The 24,659-nt window shown below is 35.9% G+C and overlaps 6 protein-coding genes across 8 annotated transcripts in view; 4 read left to right on the forward strand and 2 right to left on the reverse strand.

Annotated features, from left to right (window-relative positions):
* The first annotated feature begins 2,143 nt into the window (after positions 1-2,143).
* LOC123011267 (single-strand selective monofunctional uracil DNA glycosylase) lies at positions 2,144-3,159 on the forward strand. The gene is made up of 2 exons (XM_044408631.1): positions 2,144-2,832; positions 2,884-3,159. The coding sequence occupies exons 1-2, from the start codon at positions 2,233-2,235 to the stop codon at positions 3,157-3,159; spliced, it is 876 nt and encodes a 291-aa protein (XP_044264566.1). The 5' UTR covers positions 2,144-2,232.
* LOC123011269 (tRNA-specific adenosine deaminase 2) lies at positions 3,134-3,868 on the forward strand. Its single transcript, XM_044408634.1, has one exon. The coding sequence runs from the start codon at positions 3,134-3,136 to the stop codon at positions 3,653-3,655; it is 522 nt and encodes a 173-aa protein (XP_044264569.1). The 3' UTR covers positions 3,656-3,868.
* On the reverse strand, positions 3,756-9,599 carry LOC123011268 (protein HEXIM1). Its single transcript, XM_044408632.1, has 2 exons — positions 9,233-9,599; positions 3,756-4,710 (listed from the first exon to the last, which is right to left on the reverse strand). Exons 1-2 carry the CDS (start codon positions 9,421-9,423, stop codon positions 4,083-4,085), a joined length of 819 nt encoding a protein of 272 aa, XP_044264567.1. The 5' UTR covers positions 9,424-9,599; the 3' UTR covers positions 3,756-4,082.
* Positions 9,600-11,336: 1,737 nt separating this feature from the next.
* Positions 11,337-14,807, forward strand: LOC123011264 (VPS35 endosomal protein-sorting factor-like). The gene is made up of 11 exons (XM_044408626.1): positions 11,337-11,478; positions 11,535-11,622; positions 11,667-11,846; positions 11,892-12,048; positions 12,095-12,596; positions 12,645-12,822; positions 12,861-13,030; positions 13,077-13,359; positions 13,407-14,355; positions 14,405-14,658; positions 14,718-14,807. Exons 1-11 carry the CDS (start codon positions 11,462-11,464, stop codon positions 14,799-14,801), a joined length of 2,862 nt encoding a protein of 953 aa, XP_044264561.1. The 5' UTR covers positions 11,337-11,461; the 3' UTR covers positions 14,802-14,807.
* LOC123011266 (flap endonuclease 1) lies at positions 14,673-16,392 on the reverse strand. Its single transcript, XM_044408630.1, has 3 exons — positions 16,066-16,392; positions 15,219-16,021; positions 14,673-15,101 (listed from the first exon to the last, which is right to left on the reverse strand). Exons 1-3 carry the CDS (start codon positions 16,145-16,147, stop codon positions 14,841-14,843), a joined length of 1,146 nt encoding a protein of 381 aa, XP_044264565.1. The 5' UTR covers positions 16,148-16,392; the 3' UTR covers positions 14,673-14,840.
* The window catches only part of LOC123011265 (cullin-1), a 12,223-nt gene continuing 3,110 nt past the window's right edge, over positions 15,547-24,659 (forward strand). The window contains exons 1-6 of one of the 3 annotated variants that reach the window (XM_044408629.1): positions 15,547-15,666; positions 16,748-17,099; positions 20,399-20,617; positions 23,032-23,580; positions 23,631-23,894; positions 23,944-24,123. In XM_044408629.1, coding sequence (XP_044264564.1) covers positions 16,782-17,099; positions 20,399-20,617; positions 23,032-23,580; positions 23,631-23,894; positions 23,944-24,123 — 1,530 coding nt within the window. In that variant the 5' untranslated portion in view covers positions 15,547-15,666; positions 16,748-16,781. Of the gene's footprint in view, positions 15,667-16,411; positions 16,649-16,747; positions 17,100-20,398; positions 20,618-23,031; positions 23,581-23,630; positions 23,895-23,943; positions 24,124-24,659 lie in introns of those variants that run through there. The other 2 variants (XM_044408628.1, XM_044408627.1) reach the window with 2 other exon arrangements.

The following is a 24,659-nucleotide window of genomic DNA, read 5'->3' on the forward strand; positions in this document are numbered from 1 at the left end:
GGGGGGGGTTCTGGCGCACCTGTATAAAAAAATTGTTTTTGCATTTTGCTTTAAAAAGCCTTTAGATTGAAGATACGAAAGTTTGTACAAATGTTTCGTTTTCGAAGTAATGACGACTTCAAAAAAATTTGGAATTTTTTTGATTTTTAAAAAAAAATCTAGATTGAAGATATGACCTTGAAAGGGGAGTATTAATTGTGTTGCCATTTGTTCATACATAAAATGGGGTCGTAATTTACCCGATAGTTTAATAAATTTAAATTTAATAAACGCTCGATAATAAATGTTATTAACCGTTTTTATGTTATGTTTTTAATATATTCTCCAAGACCCCATGAAATGTATGTCTAGTGAGACCATGTAGAGGCGGCAACGCTCTCACCGGGGAGGGATAGGATCTAGGTATGTTAGTATGGGTAGGTATAATGAAGGGAAGAACAAAACACATAATGAATAAAAAAGTAAGACACCAAAATGAAAAACACCCTCAAAAACTAGCCCCAAGTGCAAAAATGACAAAGAAAAGTGACAAAATTTAACAATGGGGAATTCCGGGGTAAAGCTGTGATGCCGCGGTCCAGAAATGATGTAGACGCTCTCGATGATCTGAGTAGGTCCACAGGAAAAGTGCTTCGGCCAAGTAGCCTTCGTGATGATCCTTGCTACGGCCTGCCCGCGGCATTTTTCTTCGCACTTCCACCCAACATCTTGCGATGTTTTGAGTGTAAGCAGCGGTTCCTGGGTCAACGAAATTGAGAGAATGGTTGACTGTCAGATGATGATAATGTTCTGGAGACAGACAATCATGAGCTCTCCAACAATCACTGACAATTGTCGTCCCCGGGAGAATTCTCTCTTTGATGATGGAAAAGAGAGTGTCAGAAGTTCGATTGGGAATTGCCACAAAAAAAGAGCGTTTAGTTTCGCCCTCAATTCCGCCCAACACCCATTGACCCTCGAGGTATTGGCCCCTGTTGTATTTCCGATTGCCAATTTTGGCTTCGTTAATCTCAACAGTTTTGCCTTCACCACCAAGAACCTCAGAATGTTGGACAGACCAGAAAATGAAAACTTCCCTAATAATAGAAAGCCAGTCAACCAACGTACGAGAACTGATTTCCAACTCATTTGAAATGAAACGCCATCGTGGATTGTTTTGGAACAAGCACAAGTGCACCAATTTTGCCACTTGTTGGAAAGTTAAATGAGAATGATCGAAAAACGTATCTTTGAAAATTGATGAGAAAAAATTGCATTTTCGCCGGTTTTTTTTGTTGAGTTTTTGGCACCTGAAACTGAAATCGTGCATTTCTAAACGAGAATGGCACTTGGGGCATTGAATGTGGCAAGGAAAAACGCGATGATTAAAGAAAAAATTCAAAAGGCGTTGTTGGTCCGCCATGATGTTGAAAAAAGTATCAACTTTTAACGAACAAGTTGAACAGAAATTGGTATACTCACAACCTGCTGCTCCTGAAGGTCCTGGATCCATTTCTTCTTATTTAAAATTCTAAAAGTCTTGAATAATAAAGAAAAATGATCGCGGTGTCACTAAGTACAGCCAACAGTAAGTTAAAATAACGAATTGCAGCTTGCAGCAGTGACGCCAGATGAGATTAAGCGTTTGTCCCTAGATTGTTGCTTCCAAAATCCCTACAATTCCCTAAACTACTTTAAAAAATAAAAAAGCTACTTACTGTTTCATAGGCGTATTTTCTTGAGGTAATATAATATAAATACAACATAAAAATGTGTTTACTAAAAACAAAAAAAATCCATAATAATGAAACAATAAATTAAGTGTGAAAAAAAAATATAGTGAAAAGTTGTAATTTTCACAGTAAAGAAATATGGCGATTACTGTTTACACTTATCAAAAGTGAGTGAAAATAAAATTGGGTTCTTTATTGTTATTTTCAATTTGCACAAGAAAATTCATAGAATGCGGTCATTGAGGCATTAAGAGGAAAGGTTTGGCGTAAGTTTTAGCTTGAAATTCCAGAAGTAGTTAAAGTTAAATTATTCCAGTTTTTTTCTAATATGAAAACTTAAAAAAATAATAAACAAATTTGAATACGCCTTCCTGTAAACCTGCAGGGATTTGAGAGTTTTTCAGTTGGTATGAGTTTTGTTGGTACTTTTCCCCCCAATTACAGGAATCTGTAGTTTTTGGTTCATGATTTTCAAAACAAACTAATATTATTTTCATAGCACAGAAATACGAACAATTTCATGGGATTTATCGACAAGGTTGGTAAACTGTGCCCCCTAACCATGCTGAAACGCAAGCTGTCCAAAACTGCCCCTGACAAATTCCTAAAACTCCCACGTGCCGCCCCGGAAGCCTCCAGCTCTGACGATTTTGCCCAAAAGTTCTTAAACATCCAACTAGAATTGAACACAGCCCTGAAGCCCCTTCAATTCAAGCCCCCAGTGGCGTATGTGTACAACCCCGTGGAGTACGCCTTCAAAGCGAACGAAGCCTACGTGAGAAAGTACTGCCAGGGCCCCAAAAAGCTCCTCTTTTTGGGCATGAACCCCGGCCCTTTCGGCATGTGCCAGACGGGGGTGCCTTTCGGCGAAATCAAGTCGGTCCGCGATTGGCTAAAAATCGAAGAGGAAGTCGGTAAGCCGGAGAAAGAGTGCCCCCAGCGTCCCGTCTTGGGCTTCGCCTGCACCCGCTCCGAAGTCAGCGGAGACCGACTTTGGAACGTCCTGAAAAAACTATGTGGCACCCCTGAAAAGTTCTTCAGGAATTGCTTCATTTACAACTATTGTCCTATAGCCATGTTGAAGAGCGATGGGGGCAACTTGACCCCACGCGACATCAAGGTATTGTCATCAACACGACTAGAAACTGAAATGATTTCTTTTTCTTTACAGGACACCCAAGTCTTGGAAGAAATCTGCGACAGACACTACTTCCAAATCATCCAATTGCTCCAACCTGAAATCATCATCGGAATCGGGGAATACGCCGAAAAACGGTCTTTAGCCACCCTGAAAACCAACAACAGCGATATCAGAGTCATCAGACTGCCCCACCCGAGTCCCCGCTCGAAAAACAACCAAAACTGGCCTGAAAAAGCCGAAACTTTCTTCAAAAACCACGACTTGCTGAAATACATGACTGATGGAGCCCCAACTGACCAAAACTGAGCAAGAATTCATGGAGCAGGCCTTCCGACACGCCCACGAAGCCCTAGCAGCCCAGGAAGTCCCCGTGGGGTGCATTTTCGTCCACAATCACACCCAAATCATCGCCTTTGGGCGCAACACAGTCAATGAAACTAAAAACGCCACCAGACACGCTGAAATCAACTGCATTGAACAAGTCACAGACTATTGTCGAACAAATAACTTAAACTTGAAACAATTTTTCAAACAAATTTCGGTTTTTGTGACCGTGGAGCCGTGCATTATGTGTATTAATGCGTTGTATGACTTGGAAGTGGAAAGTATTGTTTTTGGTTGTAAAAATGACAGGTTTGGGGGTCGCACTGTGTTCGATGTTGGGGCTATGGTTCACCCAAAGACGCTCATCAAGGGGGGTTTCAGGGCCGAGGAAGCCATGGATTTGCTAAAGGAGTTCTACAAGGGGGTCAATCCGAGCGCCCCCCCATCTAAGGTCAAAGTTAGGGGCAAAAAAACCTAGGCTAAGTTTTATATTGTTACATTTTGATACCGTTTCTTAGACGCAAGAATAAAGTTTAATTTTTGTTATTCAGGGTGAAAGAATTGAAACACCGTAAGCGTCATTTTAACTTGTTTATGCAATAATTTAAATCTAGATTTCTTATCTACAAATTTCAATATAAAAACGTACATTTTTTATAAATAATGATATAATACAAAAAAAATGGCCGAACCTGTGAAACTAGTATTGAGAAAACCGACTAAGTAACTATGGAGGACAATAAGACTGTCTATTGTGATGCGATGTCCATAAATAATCGAAACGAAGCACTTTACACTTACTGTCTCTACAAATAACGAAAAACTGGAATCGAGAACAGCCCTTTAAAATTTAGGAATGAAACAACACTGGTATTAAAACTCTCAAAACTCAAAAATGAAAGTCCTCAGACGGTTTCGACGCTCGCCGAATGGCCATTCGTCTGTGAGTAGTCGAGCACGGGACTCGGCGGCGCCTCGGCCGAGCAACAGCTGCTGCTGCTGCTGCTCGTGCTCGAGCACGAGTCGTTCGAGTCCGTCTCCGAGTCCTCCGAATTCGAACTGCAAGTCTTACTCCGCAACGCGGCGTTTTCGCGTCTTAAAGCTTCGTTTTCGATCGTCAGTCTTTCAACCTCGCTTTGGAGGTCCGCCGATGAGTTGGTGGTGGCCTCCCTCTTGCGCTGCCTCTTCGTCAACAGCTCCAGTTTGCTCTCGAGCATGAGGTACTCCTGGATGAGTTTGTCTTTCGACATCGATTGCAGTCTTTCGGCCTGGACGCTCTCGTACTGATCGACGAAGTCCTTGATGAGGAACTGCTCCTCGTCGTCGGGGGACGAGTAGAACTCCCCCTCGGAGTCCACGCTGAAGCTGGAGTCGCGCGTCCGCGACGTGGTGGAGTTTTGGTCGGCGTTCTTCAGGTTCTCGTCCAGCTCCTCGATGTTGCCGTGGTCCTCCAACAGGAACTGGTTGCTGTTGTAGGGGGCTTCCGGTTTCATTACTTTCGTGGACTTGCGTCCGTTCTTTGGGTACGGGTACCTGGAAAAAAGGCGATTTGAATAAAGTCACGATGATTTAAAGTTAAGTTGGCAACACTGAACACAACACAGCCCACTCTGATCAAAAATTTAATTGAAGGCATGGAATTATCATTATCAGCAATGACTCGTGAAAAAGTTGAAATTGAGTGACGGCCATTTTACTTACAAAATTAAATACTTATAAATGGATAAATAAAAGAATTAAAATAGATTTATTAATTGAAAGATTTATGATTATAGAAATTAAATGTGGTTTTATAACTTTTTATAAAAACGAAGATTAGAAATTCCAATATAGATGATTAAAAAAAAAAACTAGGCGCTGTAAAATTTTTATTTATGGCCCCAAATTATAAATATAAATTAAATGGTTTCTAATACAATATAAGCTGACAAATTTAAAATTTTTCTAAATGTCATAGTATATTTTGGGCTATATTCTACTTTCTAATTTTCCATAGGGACCCAATTAATTTTTTTTTCAAAATTTGGTAGATATAAGTTTTCTTGATACAGACATGTGCAATATGTTCTACTTTCACTAAAAATTATTGTTTAAAAAATCATGAAAGTTAAAAAAAACTATAATAAAAGTTAATAATATTTAGTTGCATGGTGTGCTATAAAAATTGACATTAACAATAATCTTCTTAAAAGTAAACAAAATAAATAAATAAATACCAATAAAATAAATGAATAACACATTTAGAAAAATTCTAAAATTGTCAACTCATATTAAGCAAGCAATTTAATTTATTTTTTTAATTTTTGAAATTGATCCATAAATAAAAATTCTACAGCGCGTGCCGTGATTTCAAAATCACCCTGTATAATATTTAATAGAATCCTTGAAGTCAGCTTTTTTTGGTTGAAATTGAAATTATTTTTTTTTGCTAGGAAAATTTTGCTCTGTCAATGCGGTTTCTCCAAATTTTAATACAATGCATACCAATTTATTATCACTCAATAAATAAATTATTCAAATTTTTTACGTAAATTATTCATTACGTGTCTTATCACAAGCCTATTGTTAAAAATTCACATCTGAGCTGTTTAGGTATTCTTCATAAATTTATTCTTATCTCTTTTTTGGGATTCTAAATTGGACTAAATCTGTTTTGGTTTACAACAAAGTTTTACGATTTTTGAAGCACCAAATGTATTTTAATAAAATATTATTCTAAAAGATCCCATATTTGAAATTTTCAACCAATCTTTTTTGAATAAACAAAATTAGGTTCATTTTTTTTATTGTTACAGTTACAGACTTGTTCTATATTTTTTCAAACAAAATAAATAGTAGATTACATGCGAGCTGGAAAATGTGTCATTAATGACATTTCCACCGAGGTTTGTATACTATTTTATTCACAATCACGTTTCTTTAAATAATAAAATATTGACACTGTTGCTATGCAAATTGCGTTTTTGACATTTGATGTCTCACAACCTTGGAGTTTCTTCATAAATTACGGGCTGTAATGAGTATGACAAATTTCCCGAGCTCCAAAATAATAATACATAATTGTGAATAAAATTAATAAGTTAATGAGATATTTGGACCTATGATGCTCATCCGCTTTTTGTTTTATTTAACTGTCAAACTTGACGTTCAATATTACATAGGATTTTGAAGTCGTGGAACAATAAATTGTAAAATTACCATAATGATACAACAAAGTATTCACATTGTAGCATAAAAAATAAACATAGCAGAAACGTTTCTATTCACCCTTTAATCACCTCAGACACGGAATAAGCAATGCATCGATTAAAACTTTACTCTAACTTGGACTTTTTCCACTTTCAATTAATGAAATATTTACTGAAAGATCATGTACTGAAAATTTTCCGTAACGACAAAGACGAATTGATTTCCCTTTATCAGGCTTGCCGTAATCGAGCGATGAAAGAGTGAAGGGTAGACTTCAGCTATAAATTTGAGGGTTGCGAGATGTGCCTTTTTACGACTTAAATGCTATGCGTCATGTTTCAAGGGTCTACAAATGCGAGACAAGTTTGAATTTTGTTTGACTCTCAATTAGAACGAGTCTTTGTTTGTCCGAGACCTCTCAAAATAAATATTTAAAGGAAAAACTTGTCCGGTCCTCGACCACTAGTGGGAAATTAGATTCAACCAAGAATTTTCATAATTTCTAACACTAGAAGTGGAAAATACCCACAACCATCTAATAGAACTACTTTTCACTGTCTAATTGTTTAGATACAAAGTCATTACAGTATCTACTCGAATACTTTATCATTTAAAATGTTGAAATTGTGAAGATGTTGAAAATTTAGATGCTTCAACCCAAGCTTTTTGTCTTTGAAACCAACTCGTTGTACACTTTATTGATAATGAAACGACCTTATTATCTATTAATTTAATGTCTTTCTAATTCATGTTTATTCACATTAATTATATTGAGGAAGTGGGATTTATTTTTTAACAATTTGATGATTTTTAGCACAAATTGTATAATTAATTTTATCAACTTGTGGTTTCTATTTATTATCTGTRTTTTAACAATGGATTAAACGATCAATACTCTAAATCCTCCGAGAAAGTAAAAAATCTGTCCCAATTGCCCCGTTTTAACAGACAATTAGCGGTTTCAGCGGAAATTACATCTGTTTTTTTCAATTTACTTTAGCCTAATTTTTCGCCAATTGGTTTCTTTTCTTTGAGCAAATTCACAATTCACGAGGCGAACAACGTGGAGGGTTTATTTTTACCCTCAATTTTCTCCTCACACCCCATGGGGAGGGTGTCAATTTTCGATAAAATTCAATATATAAAGCTTATCACAAGCAACAGTTGAGTAAATAGAGCAATAAAAAAATTCATGACGTCATAAATTAATTTCTGTTTTAACTTATTTATTGTCTATTGTGCAAGTCGTTTTTACACTAGATAAAAATCTCTTCCATGACCTGAGTGAAGTGACGTCATAATTGCACAACTTTTTTACTCTTTAGTGATTAGAAAAACGCGATTTGACATTATCTTTGTCCTTTCTGACACACTTATAATGGCAGCTGCTGGAAGCGAGACCACTAGACCTTCCAACATTCAATAAAAAGAACGCAAACGAGAAAAAAAAACATAATTATCATAATAATCAAATTATTTGACACAATGGAATTTGGACAATGAAAAACCGATGTTATATCCAAACATACAAACCGTTTTTCCCAAACTAGTTCTTTGTGTGGTTGTGAGAACTCGCCGATAAGAAAGAGAAAAGTACAATTTTTCGCAGAAAACTAAATCCATTTCTTTATTGCAACATTTTAAACACAGTATAATAATTATACTATTAATTAAAAAAACTCCCTAAAGTAGGGATGAATTGTTGTCAGGTTGGTATACAAAAAGTATTAACGGTACTTCGAGATGAAATTAATGCAAAATAAAAAAAACTTAACCGTCTCATTAAAATCATTAGAATGACCCCACCTTTAATTTCTGTCTTTGTCAAAACTGTCAAAGCGACAAATAGGCCTACTTCATTTGAAATACTACCGGAGTAGGGCAAATTTTAACGCTTTTTCCCTCTTCTTTACAATTTCTATGTTATTAATTATTATAAAAATAATTGTGAATTACGACTGAGGCTACATGCCCATTAAGTAAAGTTATATTGTTCACCGTTGTATTTCTGGGTAATAAATATGCTAGCAATGAAAAAAATATTGTATAAAACATGATAGAGAAGATTTTTATAGCCTCACATTTATTATTTCCCTCTCGATGCTACGCATCTTGGGTAATAAACAGCTCGGCTAGTACATAATATACTATTTAGCCCCAGTGTTGAATAAAATAAATTACACCCTAGAATGAGTATAAATCTTTGTCAAGTTGGTATATATGAACGTTGGACTATTATACGCAGAGCCGCCTTTTTCAGGTCGAAAAAGTTAATTATGAGCAAATGATAATAAACAGATTCAGATTAGAAAAAATTCACAAAAATAATAAATAAAAACACCTTTATTTTATCCAATAATCTTCATTGTCACAATTTTGTTCTTCTTTCTTTTAATCAGAAAAAAATTTACTAATTTACAATTCGGAGCGGAATTTCATTTTCTTTCTAATACAATGATACGGCGCCATTTTAGTCGTAGTTTCATTTTATGACACTTTCTATTTCGGAAAAAAATCATGACATGAAGATACGACTTAATTTATTGCCGCATCGAGTGGCCTGCGGCCACAAAACCGTTCATCTTTTGTTTCGGGATTATGTAAATTATGTTAAACGGAAACTTGGAGAAATTTATGATAATTTCTCGAATTTGATAAGATTAGAGTAATTTGCAAGTGTGTAATTGGCTGCACTTCCGGTTTAATTCAAATTTTTTGCGCCCGCACGACTTCCAGACCTTGACACACTTTCCGGTTTTTCCTCGTCGTGTAAACGAATTGATTGGTGTAAATTTGTTAAAAACCATTGTTTTTCGTGCGCATTAATTAAAGCCCCCCTCTTGGAAAAGCGAATTTTCTTTCTTACCTCCTTTTGGATTTTCCGCGTCTCGTCTTTCTCTTTTTGGTCGGTATGTCGCATTCGGGCGACTTCGGCTTCGGTTCGTTTCTCGCGGGTGCGCACGCATCTTTCTGTTGAACGACGTCACCTTGGGGAAGCGTTGCAGGCGTTTTTCCATCCGGGTTTTCAGGCCCGTTTTTCTCGCATTTTTCACTCATTTTCACCGTTTTTCGTCGTTTTGGGGCGATTTAACCATCGAACGGCTCAAACGATGCTGTTGTCTGGAAGCACTCTCGCCGCAACCTCACGACCAAATGCACTCGACTCGACAGAAAGCGCCATTTTCTCGTTGCACAGTTTGTTTGTTTCCCAACTGGGGCGCTGTGTCGCCATCGCGTTGTTTATCCCCGGGGGTGGGGGGACGGCGCCCAACCCATTTTACCACAAAAGGGAAATGCGCCCACCATCGGGATGGGGCCATGGGACAACTTCTGATTAATCAATCCCGCCGATAGGCTTTTGTTTGCAAAATGACAGGAGTGACACCAGCCAACTTCCTATTTTAGCCAATTGATGATGGTGGAGATGGGGGCCCCACAATGCGACCGCTTGCATTTTTTCCCTTTTTTGATTTATTTATAGAGCGGGTTCTTGTCTAATTTATGGAAGCACCCATAAATGGCGCCGGATTTGCATGTGAAAGGATGGGTGTGTTGAAGAAGAGAAAGGATGATGGAAAGTGCTTCTTCACTCGAGTACAAGGTCTCCGAAGAGGAAAAATGGGATAAAAATAACTTAATCGCTTGTTTATCTTTAGTTATTTTATTTATAAGCTTTCGGTGGGTTCCAGTCTTTTTCCCAACAAAAACAAACATTCATTTCTTGCGATGAAACAACTTGACAACATAACCGGTTTTCTCTGTTTATATTTTAAAAATAAAACAATTGTATCATTTACGATTCAAACAACATTTCTTTGTGGCATTTAGTGATAATCGATATTATTTACCACTATTATTAATTGACAGTGGCGTAACATGGGGGATATCAATGACCTTGAAATTCTTGATCGAAAATCCGCGAGAACGGTTACGTAACGCTAAAAATATATTGTGTAGGTCAGTCCCTACTCTTGCTACCACTTTCTTATCACGTGTTTATGGTTAGATATTTATTTAAATTCACTCTTACGAAACTGGCATTTTTTAAATATCTAAAACCTAAAAAAAAATTCTATTTCCGACAAAGATTTGCATGTTTTACAAATTGTGGATTATTATTTATGCCAATACATAAACATCGAAATTGAAATTTGGGGTGATTTACAAAGGTCTTTAAACTCATCGATTATTCACTTTTTTACGCAACACGATTTTTAAATTTTGATTCTATTGGGGCTTAGGTAATCATAAATTGATTTGTGTGCTCAAATTAACCGGAAAATAGTTAAAATTATTCATGAAATCATGAAACACCAAGTTTCCCTAATTCCATTGGCGTCTCGTGAAGGAATCAAACAACGCTATTATTTTTCTTAATAATTAGCATAAGCAAGTAGCAGTTTAATTTGTTCGTTGTCAAATGTCAGGAAGTAAAAAGTAAAAAATATTAAAATTAGAAATATGAAACGCATTGTTTGCATTTATTACGTACATATACCGAGAGATCAAAAAAAAAAAAAACAAACAAACAAATTAGAGTAGGCGGTGATTAATCCTGATTTTTGACATCAAATGTCAGGGGAAACTTTGACAAGTTTGAGTTTATTCCTTTTGAGTGAAATATTGTCCACTTTAGAGCGGAAAATCTTTATTGCTGTACTAGAGGAAAACGGTGGATAACTTTCAGTTTGTGTGGAAAATTTCCAGTCCAGATTCCCAGTCAATATGTTGCCAATTGTAGAATTTAATCGACGCCTACTTTAATTTATTTTTTATTTGATCGCACGGTATTATTATTTCAGATATTGATAGTAAACTGACAACATCTCAAATTGACATTACTTTCGTTTATTTAACATAATTTTTGAGTTAATTGACGTATACAAATTTTTATGAGTAGAAGGCCCCCTCTTTACGAGTCACCACTGGTCAATTCTGTAAAACGACACTTAGCAACAATTGTTGTCTCTCTATCCTTGTCAGTTGCGCACTGACCCAAACACCCATCTTTTTCTAGCACTTATCTGCAGTATTGAGGTTAGGATCACTGTCATTTGACAACAAAGAAGAAAAAGTTAAGAAAAAACCTGTAATTATGACAAGTATAGAATGGTGAGTGATTATCTAGTGTGAAACGTTTAATTTAACGTTTTTTTTTTCAATTGTAGGAAAACATGCACGGACGAGAGCTTTTCTGCAAAAAGAAAAGTCTTCAGTGCGGTCAAAACCACCGATCACCCCCTTAAAACGGCAATTGTGAGTGGATATTTTTAATTATCCAGTCTTATAAATAAATTCAGGTGACGGAACGAGTTCCACGTCGCATCCTGGGGTCTCAACCCAGCACCGGTCGCACAACCCCCGTTTCCACCCCTTCTGTGATTTTAGAGCCTTTGAGTATGGCTCTTGAGGGGGTTGATCCCTTGACGGCCTTCGCAATTGAAGAAATGGATCCCTTGACAAAACTCGCCGCAGAGGAGGTTTGTGTCTCTACCACCGTTTTTTTTCTCACTTTGGGGTTTTAGAGCAGAGACAAGGTGGATTCAAGTCACGACAAAAAGTCATCCGATCATAGACCCGACATCGACACCTGGACGGCGAAAAAAGCGGCGATTTTGTCCAAATATACGACTTCTGAGAAGATTTCAATCGTTACTAGCTTTCTCTCAGATGGGGATAAAGGTGGTTACAGATTCCTATTTTTTCGGTTATAACCGATCAGTTGTAGTGGTCGTCAAGGCCCAAAGCACGGCAGTTGACAAAATGCAACACAGACTTGAACAGTTGGATTACATAGAGGAGGGGTCACAAACCATACTTGATTTGTCACAAACTGAGTATGTGAACAGGATTGAGCAACTCAATAGGGAACTTGTCTCAGCTTGGAACTCAGAACAGAGGGTCAAAGCCCTGAAAATCGCAATACAGTGTGCTAAACTCTTATCAGATACCAGCGTTTTGACGTTTTATCCCAGTAAATTTGTACTCGTCACTGATATTTTGGACGTTTTCGGACAATTGGTCTATAATCGATTGAGCACTAAGACAGACTCACACAAGTTGGGCTCAAAAGTGAAATTACCAGAGGATTTCACCCCCGACATGGTCTCAGACTCGGCGAAAGAAACGTGTTTGAACTGGTTTTACAAAATCGCCTCGATTCGAGAACTAGTACCCAGACTATACGTCGAGATGGCGCTAATGAAGTCATACTATTTTCTCTCCCTAAGGTGAGATCGACAAGAATTCGGTCGATAATACAGATTCCTGTTTTTTAGTGAGTGTCACGAAGCCTTAAGACGCCTCACGCACATGATCAACGGCATTGGCAACCCCCTAGTGGCGGTCTATGCCCGGTGTTACTTGTGCCGAATCGGCAGCAGTGTGTCCAACCGTATAAAAAACAAAGAATACCTCTTACAAAACTTCCACCGGTTTTTGCAAAACTACCAACATGTAAGTTTAATTCAAGAATTAAACTACCCCAAATTTAGTTGTTTAGTCGCAGCGTTAGGGCCGAATTAGCCCAACAGAAAGTCTCCCAATCGGTGTACATGTCTTTGTTCACCCCTGCTCTCGACTACATGTTGCAAACAGTGGCGTACGACAATTCCGACGCCCTCTTGAACGACCTCCTCGAGAGATGTAAAGTGCACGGAAATAGGTTTTGATAAATTGAGTCGAAATTCTGTTTAATTTTGAAATTTCAGTTCGTTGATTCTTAATACAGTGATGTCGGCCTTCAAACCCCATTTGATATCATCCCGGACTTTGCAGTTTTTGGACATGATCGAGCATTGTTTAGACCAGGGAATCCCCCTGCATTCCCTGTTGCGAACCTTGGGATTGTGTGTGAGTGTGGTGCCCCCACCTCTGGAACACCGAAGACAGATTTTAAGCACGGCTTGGAAACACATAACGAGCCTGAAAGAAGTCGAGGAATATATAGCATGTGCCGAGCCGTGGGTACTTTACGTCGTCAAATACTTCTCGGTGAGTGCCACAAGAGGGCGCACATTTTTTAAATGTTTTGTTTCAAGCATCGGGAATTAAACACGATTTTGGGTGACATAATCGATCACATAACTCCAGACCGCAGCTACGAACAATATTACAATCAGTTGAAAAACATCGTCGAAAATATAGTTTTAATTATTCAAGACTTTGAAGCACTCCTTGTCTTGGAAAATTTCCTACCTTTAATTGACCTATTTCAACAAGAATCAATCAGAGTCGAAGTGTGCAAAAAAGTGTTAAGTGGGAGCAACAGTCTTATTTTTGTCAACGACGCCGTGGTCGTCAACGCCCTCTTGTTCCTCTGCACTGTTTTACACGATTCGGTCAATGCGTTAACACCCGAGGACGAGTATCGACAAATCGGTGACATTTTATGTCACGTGATCAAAACAATCGACTACGGACGCGATTTCGAGCAACAATTGACGTTCTACGTGGAGGCGAGAGGGAGTTTTTCCAATATAGACATAGTTTTTGTGCAATTAGTCCAATGTGTCAACGCCCTCTCTGTCAAAACCCGCCAAATAGTCAAAGGTTTACATACGAGAAAAACAGGCGATTTCGTACGCGCATGCGCCGCTTACTGCTTCATCACCATACCTTCGATCAAGTCACCTAAGCATCGCTTGAGGTTGTATCTCCTCTCAGGACAGGTGGCGCTGTTTAACCAGTGTTTGGGTCAGGCAGATGCTTGTTTCAAGGCCGCCTTGACCACAATTTCGGAAATACAAAATGACAAATCGCAATTTCCTGAAACTGAACTCATTCCATACATTAAACAGTTTTTGTCTATTTTGTTGGTAGTGCCTGATAATCCCGATTGTAGCGTTCTCAATTTGACAAGGTCGCTCTTGAACGTGCTACAAGGCTACAACTGGGAGTCGAATATTTCACTCATTTCGATTTATTTGAGTGTTATTGATGTGTTGAGTGTGATGGCACAGGAATGGTATCCCTACCACATCGATAAAGGTGAGTTCATGAGTTAAGTTGGTAACACTGGTGTATCGCATTTTTACAGTTGAATCAAACGATTCGTTGTACGGCTCCGATAAGAAATTTATCGCCGAAATTAATAAGATTTGTTCAGTTGTGACTGGCGAATTGATGAGTAAATTACAATCTTTGGGGCCTTGCACCAAACAGTCGACTTTCGCAATTGAATTGTGCGTCAAGTTGGCCGTGAGGAACGACCTGACCAATCAAATGCTGGTCCTAGCTTTAAATTTGTGGAATCTAGCAAAAAGAGACAATACTTTGGATACGAAATATCTGGTGAGACGCTCAACTTGATCAAAACAATGTATTAATAATAATATTGATTTTCCTTTCAGATTAGGACAAAAAATTATGTAAAAAAGAGAACTTTCGCATGCAATAACACACTCTTACAAGAACTAGTAAATAAAATGGATTAGAGCAGATCTGTGATTCGAGTTTTGTTAAATTATTTGAGATTACTTGGGCTTAGCACGCCCTCTACCGGCACCTGCACCAGTCTTCTTTTTCTTATTGGGTGTTTCTTTCTTGTTGTCGGCTTTACGTTTCGCTGGTGTTGTTGACAAAACGGTGAAAAATCCATCTAGCCGGCCCTGAGTACTGCTCGAACGTGATTTTAGTAATTTCTTAACGCCGTTTCGGACACGTTCTTCATTGAATTGCTTGTCGCCGCAGAGGAATTTCACCATGCCTTCCTCGTCGGGGTCGGCCCACTTCAACTAGAAAAAAATAATTTTTGTCAAGTTGGTAGTGACATTTCGTGAAAGAAAGGCCAATTCTTGTCGTACCAACAACATTAAAAAACTAAAGTAACAAAATTTTGAAAATTTAGTTACCTCAATTTTGTCAGCTTCCAAAACTTCTGGTTCCTCAAACAGCAGCCTCGCCCCCTCAAAATTCCAATTTTCCGGCGGGGGGTACTTCTTCACATCAATATTCTTCAAAATTTCCTCAATACTTTTGTGTTTTTTGATCAATTCGATGGCTCTTTTGGGGCCAATTCCCCTGATGCTCTCTGTGTAGTCGCACCCTAGCAAAATGCACAGATCCACAAACGCCTTCTGGTCCAAGTCGAGCCCCTCTAGGACCTTATTCAAGTGAATTTCTTGCACGGGCATTTTCCTCGCCTCGCTAAACGTCAAGTGTCTCAATAAGACATTCGAGCCGAACGTCAACGCGTCCATATCCTCCGTTGCGGTGGCGTAAACCAGCCCTCCTTTGACCATAGCCGCGCATTGGGCTTCGGCTTCGCAGGGGGCTTCGATATACGGAACGCCCATCAAAGTGAGTAGTTGTTTGGCTTCATCGGCGTGGTGGCGGGTCACTTTGACCAATCGCCGGTTGAATTTGTCCACTTCGGTGACATCCCCGAGTTCAGTGGCCTTGTCGAGGGCTTTCTGGGCCTCGTCGCGACGCTCTTGCCGTTTTGTGAGCTCGGCCGATTTCAACTCGGGGGGCTTACCGTCGAAGACATAGACTGGCTTTATGCCGTTTTCGATGAGTCGGATTGTGCGATAGAACGTACCAAGGAGGTGGGAAGTGGTCTCACCGTCGACTGATGTCAACTGACCGGATTCGTTGCGGACAGCGATCAAAAATTGGTAAAGACACATCGAAGCATCAATTGCGACTTTTCGGCCTGGAATGGGGGTTGAATTTTGGGCATTTCAAGGGGGCTCTTACCGAAATAGTGCTTGATTTCGCCCTCTCGGATAGCGTGGGGGGCCACGTCGGCCAGGAGTTTTGATAAGCCGAGAATACCCATCGTGTTACCCGTTTCCCACTTCCCGCGCAAACTGATATAACCTCAAATTTGAATTTTGACAAGCAAAAGTTTTCGATATGATTTCGGACCGGTTAGAGCAAGTTTGGTGTCTGTCTCATACGTGTACAACGATGATTTACAGTGACACTCGTGAGGAAGGTTTTTTTTGGTTACAATTATTCGCTTTTTCAGGTTATATTTACGTAGCGACATTAGGCACAGTTCCTCGATGACTTTCACTGGGGGAAAATGTTGGCAGGCATGTGGTGGCAGTGCAGCTACCTTCACGGGGTTTCGATTTGTCAATTTTTGTAACTCAAAATAGGCAACAATAAATTTCTTTTTATTTTCGCCACCCTAAAGTAAATTTAAAGTTTCTCGTTATTGTTAAAACTTGTAAATATAGTGTAAATTTTTGTTATGATATAGAACCACGAGGTGAGTCAAACCCAACTCATAAATAATACATCATTAATTATGGTGCAGCTTTACAAACAAAAGGTGAAAGACAAATTTGAAAAATTCCATTTGTGACTTTCTAAACTTGCGATTCGGACGTGCCTTTTCGGCTAAAGGTGAATTTTGCTTTGTTGCTTGCAGAGTGCTAACGTTTTTCCTGTGGAGTGCTGAGGAGATGTCGAATAAAAATTCCGTCAATAACACAGCAGGGCTCAAACAGATCGACCTGGATCAGATTTGGGGGGACCTACACGCTGGGATCGAGCATGCCTACAGCCAGCAACACATGCCCAAGTACCTCTACATACAGCTCTATACCCACGTTTATGACTACTGCACGTCGGTGCATCAGCAGGCCAATGGCCGGGGCTCCTCCAGCATCTCCACCAAGAACAAGAAGAGCCAAGTCGGGGGCGGCGCCCAGCTCGTGGGGCTCGAGCTCTACAAGAGGATCAGGGAGTTCCTCAGGAACTATCTGGTGACTTTGCTGAGTGTAAGCATTTTCCACTTATTTGTTTCATAATCACACTTGCCCAAAAAGGCAGGAGTATCGAATTTTGTTCACAATTATTGATAAACCTTCACGTTTTTATTTCAAACAGTGGAGGAGAATATAATACCTTAAACACAAGGATTTTATCTACTGAATTATGAAATTATCGTTTCTTGAGTTACTGTAACAAAGAATGTAATGTTACTTTAGAATTAGGAGTATTTGGAAGAAATGTAGCAAATGTTACATCTTTGCCAAGGCCCTTGATGTCTAGTTTTGTCTTTTCAACACTCTCATATTAAAAAAATGGTCATAGTAGCAAAAAACCTGTTTTGATGGGACTTTTGCATTGCAACATGTTTCATAACGTTTTTTATTAATTATTTCTATTGCTATTGCTCAATATTTTGTTTTTTTCTTCGATATGTTTTTACAATGAATTTATTGTATGTATGAAATGAATGTTTAGCACGTTAATTAATTCAAGAAGTGGATTTTTTTTTATTATACACTCTTGGACTTGTAGTATACAGGTGCAACGAAAAGATGGGGACAAAGAGTAACCTGAGATTCCCCAAGCCAAAATAAAGCGATTTAACCCAACTTACCTCTCTGTATACCAAGTTAGAGGACGCCAATGAAATTATGTAAATTATTTTTTACTCTAAAACCCAGGCCAATACAAGATTTGTATGAAATACAAAATTGTTTAAAAATAATGTACCTTTCGAATAAAAAAAGAATTACGCCACACGGATTACGTATAACAAAAATATGGCTTAAAATGTGAAGTTGTTATTTTTTTAAATAATATTCTAGATATCAATGTTACTTTTCAAGATCGATATTTACCCACCTCTAATCCATTAATGCTCTTGATCAATAATGAAAATGATTATTGACCACTAGAAGAGAAAAACATTTTACAACTAGTGAAAAAAGATTTTAAATCTTGCAAATATTTATTTGGGGAAAAGGTTGGTTGGTTTGTTATGAACAATAGTACTACTTGAAGTATTTATTTATTCAAAACATATTTTCATGTACATAAATGTATAAAAGTGCTATTTTGAAATAATTATTGTGCTTTTAAGGTTGCAAAAATAATTAGTTTTATGCAATGTCTCATTGTGGTACAATTTTTTTGCAAAAAGAAAAAATATTCGAAATTAATTTGGAAATGATTTTGTTCCCGTTTTGAATAATAAATTTGTAGGTGGATGTGGTAGTATTTTGTAAAAAAATGCCATAATTATTGAGTTTAATTTTTTTTTGTTAATTTGATGTTTTTAGAGGGTGAATTAGGAATGTTGGTCGAAATCAAGTTTTTTAGATAATTGACTACAACATGAGCTGTTTACTTTTTTAATTCTTAGAAGAAACGTCAAACCGTTTATTCGCGGTATGTGGGCGATTTCCACCAACAATATCCTTATTTCAATTGAGTGAGAATTCATTTCAATAATTTATTTATTTTCTGGTTTCCGTCCCAAAATAATTGGACGCTGTTCAAGAATTAAATGAGTTAAAATTTCAAAGGGAAGAATGTGCCAACAATTAATTTGGGAGTAACAATCCTGAAATAACGAAAATAATGGCTTGAATTTCATACGAAAAACTCAAATCTCCTAAACATAAAAAAATGGTGAGGGTTGATCAACCAGATTTGAATATTTTACATCGGGTTAAATTATTATTCTTTTTTTCGGGAAATAAATGATGGCAATTACGCACCGTTATCGATTCGTAATAGATAAAAAAACATTTTATTGCATGACAATTTTAGGATAAAATCGCCGATTTAGCGTTTATTGTCATAATTATACAGGTGAACTAAAAGTTACGCACAAAATTCGAACAGGATTGACCCATGAATTTTGTGAGTTTCGTTTGGTTCACACTGTATATGGCTGTGATTTATGGCGCCACATTTCGATAATTTTACCAAAATGCAAGAAAGTAAATTTTTGGTGAAAATTTGGGTCAAAGATAATTTTCAGCGAAAGTTCAAAAGGTCGCCGGAGTTTAAGCTAATCTCACTTTTTGTGATTGCACTATTTACGATTCGGCAATAACAAAATGAGTGAAAAATTCGAAAATAGCTGTTTTTCTTTCCTTGAATGACGTTTCGTGCTGTAAAATCGTGTAATTACTGCCGTCCAAGCAAGACTAATTTTCGGTTGAGGAAATTTTCCGGTGGCTTTTCGCCGTGACGTTTAATTCATCGATCGATACTTTGATGGAACAAAAGGGAGAATATTTGTATCGAATTAAAAAAAAAAGTAAATGTCAATGTTAATATTGAGGATGGAAGAATGGTGAAAGTGTGACAGAATAATGAACGAAGGGATAACGAAAATTAAAATTTTAAATTGGTCAAAGGATGAAGTTCACATTTTATCATCGTTATCTGTCGTAATGATTTGTAAATTAGTCAAAGCGGTTTCGTGTTACTCGAGCGCAGAATAAAAAAGAATATTGTGAAATACGGCGTTTTGTTGAAACTTGAAACTAAGAAACGAAAGAAACTGAATGAATCATGATTTTGACGTAATAATTGCAGTAATGAAAGTAGTTATTGTCATTTTTATGATCTTAATTTTAGTTTTTGACACGCCGATTAACGAACGAGAAAAAATCTAATTATTACACGGTGGAGAAAAATTTTATGACATGATCTTAAAAGTGGATTTGTAAATAAAGATTTTTTAACTTGGCTTTTAAGTTTTAACTAGAATTAATTTTTATTAAGTAAAACACTGCTAAAAACATTACTTTTTTGCTTTGCATGAAACTTGAAACACCCTGTAGAAAAACAAGTCATTTTACTCTTTTTTGCTTTCACACTTTCTGTTTACACGTAGCATTAAATTCCAGTTAAAGATTGTCATTAACCTTGGTTAAAATGTAATTATAACAATTTGTGTTATTTTGAGAAACACAATTAATGGAATCTCATCGTTGGAGAAATAAAACGCGAGACAAAAATAAAAAAATTCAAATTTGATGAATTATTCACTAGTTTTATCTATTTTTAACTGTTTGAAGAAAAATAAAATGTACTTAACAAATGTGAATTTAATTTTATTAATTTATGAGTTCACGTTTACGAACCTACTGCGTTTTGTTGTTTTAAACATTTTCGATGCTGCGTATTGTTTGGTTGAAGGTGGAAACAGATATGTAGCAAAACAAGTTATTGACGTGATTTGATTATTGCGTAGTAATTTCGAAACCGGAAGATTTGTAATTGAGTGTTTATGTAATTGAAAATGAAAATTTTTTTCTTCTTTTGACAGGACGGAATGAATCGGATGGGTGAAGGCGTTTTGAAATTTTATACACGTCAATGGGAGGAGTATCAATTCAGTAGCAAGGTTCTTAATGGTATTTGTTCGTATTTGAATCGACATTGGGTGAAGAGAGAATGCGAAGAAGGAAGGAAAGGAATTTATGAAATCTATCAACTTGCTTTGGTGACATGGCGAGATCATTTATTCAAACAATTAAATAAACAGGTTAGATGCTTAGTGTCGAAACGAATCGAAAATTCTTGCTAAAAAAACTATCAATATTTATGGGAAAGGTAAAAAATAGAGCATTGAAAGGTAAGTTTTTGGAAACTGAAATCTTGAGACTAAGCTTTTTGGTCTTCTCAAAATATTGATAAATTAGGTATTTATTAGATATTTTTGGGAAAACGTACACAGAAATTTGAAATTTTAATTTTCATATAAAGTAAAAAACTAATAAAAAGACCAAGAAAAGAAATTTGAAAAATTTACGATTTTGAGTTTAGAATTTTCGAATAACTGAAAATGGTAAAATTTGTACTGTGAAACATCACGTTTTTAAGATAAAACTATTTCTTTTTAATTTCTAGTTTTAAAAATTATAGAAAGTGATTTTGGGAACGAAATGTTTTTCTAAACTAAGGGTTGAAGATATGAAGATAAAAAAGTTGCTTCCCCAAGAAATGATAATAAAATTTTGAGATAAATGAAAACTTGGATATTTTTGAGAAAATTGAACTTTGAAAAACTTAAGCAGTTAAAATTAGATTCCAAACCTCATAAAAAATAATACAATTTAAAAAAATGCACTTCTAAGTCTTGAAAATGATCTTTAGATAAAATAAAGCTCTTAATATTTTTAAGACTGATTTCCAAAAAATAGCCGTTTTGTGTCTCAAAATTTTGATAAATGATAATTAGGTATGATATTTTTGAGAAAATGGAAACAGAATTTTGAAATGTTACATAAAATTTTCGTATTAAATGAAAATCTGTCTAATTTTTAAGGCTGAGACTAATAAAGTGAACGAAAGAAAAGAAATATAAAAATACGATTCTAATAAAAAATACGATTTTGAGATAAAAAATTTTGTAATTTGGAATATGTAATTAATAAAAATAAAAGAGAAAAAGGTAAAAATCAGTATTGTACGGTAAAATATCATGTTCTTAACATGATATAACATATTTTTTTAATTTCTAGTTTTGGTAGATTAAAAAAAAATATTATAGAAAGTGATTTTGGGAATGAAATAGACAAGAAAAAAAAACAAATTCCTAAAAAATTATCAGCTATTTTTAATCTTAAAAAATCCAGAGAAATAAATAAAAGTACAAAGAAATGATAATAAAATCTTGAGATAAATGAAAATTTGCATATTTTTAAGAAAATTGCTAATAATTTTAATTAGAAAAGCTTAAGCAAATTAGATTCCAAATCTCACTAAAAATAATAATCAATTAAAAAAAAATGTAGGTACCTCCAAGATCTTTGGATAAAATGAAGCTTTTGATTTTTTTAAAGATAAAAAAAAACTTAGTAAGTACCTACATATTTTGAAATAATTGATAAAAATTTTAAAGAGAAAAAGGCCAAAATCAATATTGTCCTGTAAAATATCACGTATTTAAGATAAAACTCTTTTTTTTTTTTAAACTAGTCTTTTAACTTAAAAAAATGTTGAAAAACATTTTCAAAACAAATACCTAATTAGATTTCTAGATGGTGACTTAGGGAACGAAATATCTTGAGAGAAAAGAACAGACTTTTCCAAAAAAAATATGTATTTATGTGATTTTGTGATTTTTAAAATGAATAAAACTTTACGATTTTGAAATAAAAAACATTTTGGAATAACTGAAAAAATGTTGATGAGAAAAACCTAAAAATTAAGGTTGTGCTGTAAAGTATCACGAGTCTTGTATCATAAAAATAAAGAAAAAAATCGTCGTAATAAATGCACATAATTAGATTTCTAAGGAAGGTGACTAATTAGGAAACGAAATATCTTGAAAAATTTCATATTTTTGTGATATCAAAATTCACAAAAAATAAAATATCTAAAAAATCAGGATTTTATTACTAAAGAACTTAGTATTTTTTAATATCTGACGCAAATTTTAAAACGAAAAGCTGAAAATTAAGATTGTGTTGTGAAATTTCATGTTTTTAAGAGACAAAACTACATTTTTTAAATTTCTATATTTTGCAAGTTATAAAAAAAAAACAAAGAAAAGCTAAACATTTTTATAAAACGATAGTTTGGGAATGAAGTGTATTGAGATAACAAACCAGAATTTTCCATTAACTCTTTTTTTTTGATAAAGATGCCAGAGAAATAACTTGAATACTAAGAAATGATAAGAAAATTCTGAAAAATAGAAACTGACATTTCTGAGAAAATTGCTATTAGTAAGTCTAATACAGAAATAAATACAAAAAACACGACTAATTTTTTGAGATTTTGGAGTACTCATATTTTTTTTTTAATTTTTACGGTGTAGCAAGTTTAGAGAAATTTTTAGGGTTTGCAAGTCATTTTTTGTAATGGTAGTTTCCACTTCCTGTGTAAATATTGAGAGTTTGTAAGCACCTATTTGGGGTGTCTTCTGATATTTTTCTCGCGTCTTAAAACTAGGTAACCACGGCCGTTTTGAAACTGATCGAACGCGAACGAAACGGCGAAACAATCAACACTCGTTTAGTCTCCGGCGTGATAAACTGTTACGTTGAATTGGGCTTGAACGAGGAAGAACCAGGGGCCAAAGGACCGAATCTATCGGTCTATAAAGAAAGTTTCGAAAACATGTTTCTCGAAGACACTGAACGCTTCTATTTGAAAGAAAGCAACAATTTCCTAGCACAAAATCCGGTCACTGAGTATATGAAAAAGGCCGAACAACGTCTTCTCGAAGAACAAAAACGAGTGCAAGTCTATTTACATGAAACAACAAGCGGCCGTTTAGCGAAAACTTGCGAACGTGTCCTTATTAAAAAACACCTCGACATGTTTCATTCGGAGTTTCAACAGTTGTTGGATGCGGACAAGGACGAGGATTTGGGGAGGATGTACTCGTTGGTGGCGCGGATTCCCGACGGTCTCGGGGAGTTGAGGACGCTTCTGGAGCAACATATAGCCGCTCAAGGGCTCTCAGCTATAGAAAAATGCGGGGAAAGTGCACATAACGTAACTAATTTCATTTAAAATCACCCCAGTTTGTAATCTTCCCGTTTTAGGACCCGAAAGTTTATGTTAATACCATTTTGGAGGTACATAAGAAGTACAATGCTCTCGTGTTGGTCGCGTTTAATAACGATAGCGGTTTCGTGGCGGCTTTGGATAAGGCCTGCGGTCGTTTTATAAACGCTAATGCTGTTACGAAAAAAGCCAACTCTAGTAGTAAATCGCCGGAATTACTAGCGAAATACTGTGATTTGTTGTTGAAGAAATCGAGCAAGAATCCTGAAGAGGCGGAACTCGAAGATACGTTAAACCAAGTCGTATGTATAATTTGTTTTTTTAATGGATCGGTTTTCATTTTTGTTTCAGATGGTTGTGTTCAAATATATCGAAGATAAGGATGTTTTTCAAAAATTCTACAGTAAGATGTTGGCTAAGAGATTGGTTCAACATATGTCTGCGAGTGATGATGCTGAAGCTTCAATGATCTCAAAACTGAAACAGGCGTGCGGGTTTGAGTACACTTCTAAGTTGCAAAGGATGTTCCAGGTAATTTTCTAGTTTTAAAGTTGGTAGAATTTGTATTTAATTGTTAACTAATGACCCTTTGTTTTGAATGGTGTTCTATTAATAAACAATTTGCATTAGGACGGGACATTTATAAACGATTTTCTATACATTTAAACAAACAATCAACGGAAATGCGAATTAAAATACCTTTTTTTTTGTAAAGTGACAATAATGTCAAATGTGCAAAAACTGAACTTTTCGGATTTGTATTTTTTTAGTTTTCATTAATAAGGCTTGCAACTTTATTTCAGAAACTTGTCTTTATATGACAAGAAAAAACAGTTTCGGGATTTTTTTAAATTGTTTTAGATGGTACTGTGGAATAAAAATTTGAAATCTTGAAGCAAGCAGCACTGAATCTTAGTGCGCTACGATTTTTTTGTTGTCTTCAGTTTATTTCACAACATAAATTTTTGTTATATTGAAATAAAGTTTTCAAAATTTAAAGTTATTCGAGGTAATCTTAAAGAAACTCGCAATATAAGAAAAAATATTTTTCTTATATTTTAAAAATG

This window comes from Tribolium madens, unplaced genomic scaffold, assembly GCF_015345945.1.
Source record: "Tribolium madens isolate multiple individuals breed KSU strain unplaced genomic scaffold, Tmad_KSU_1.1 Scaffold_91;HRSCAF=231;Tcas5.2_LG7, whole genome shotgun sequence".
Lineage (NCBI taxonomy): Eukaryota > Metazoa > Arthropoda > Insecta > Coleoptera > Tenebrionidae > Tribolium > Tribolium madens.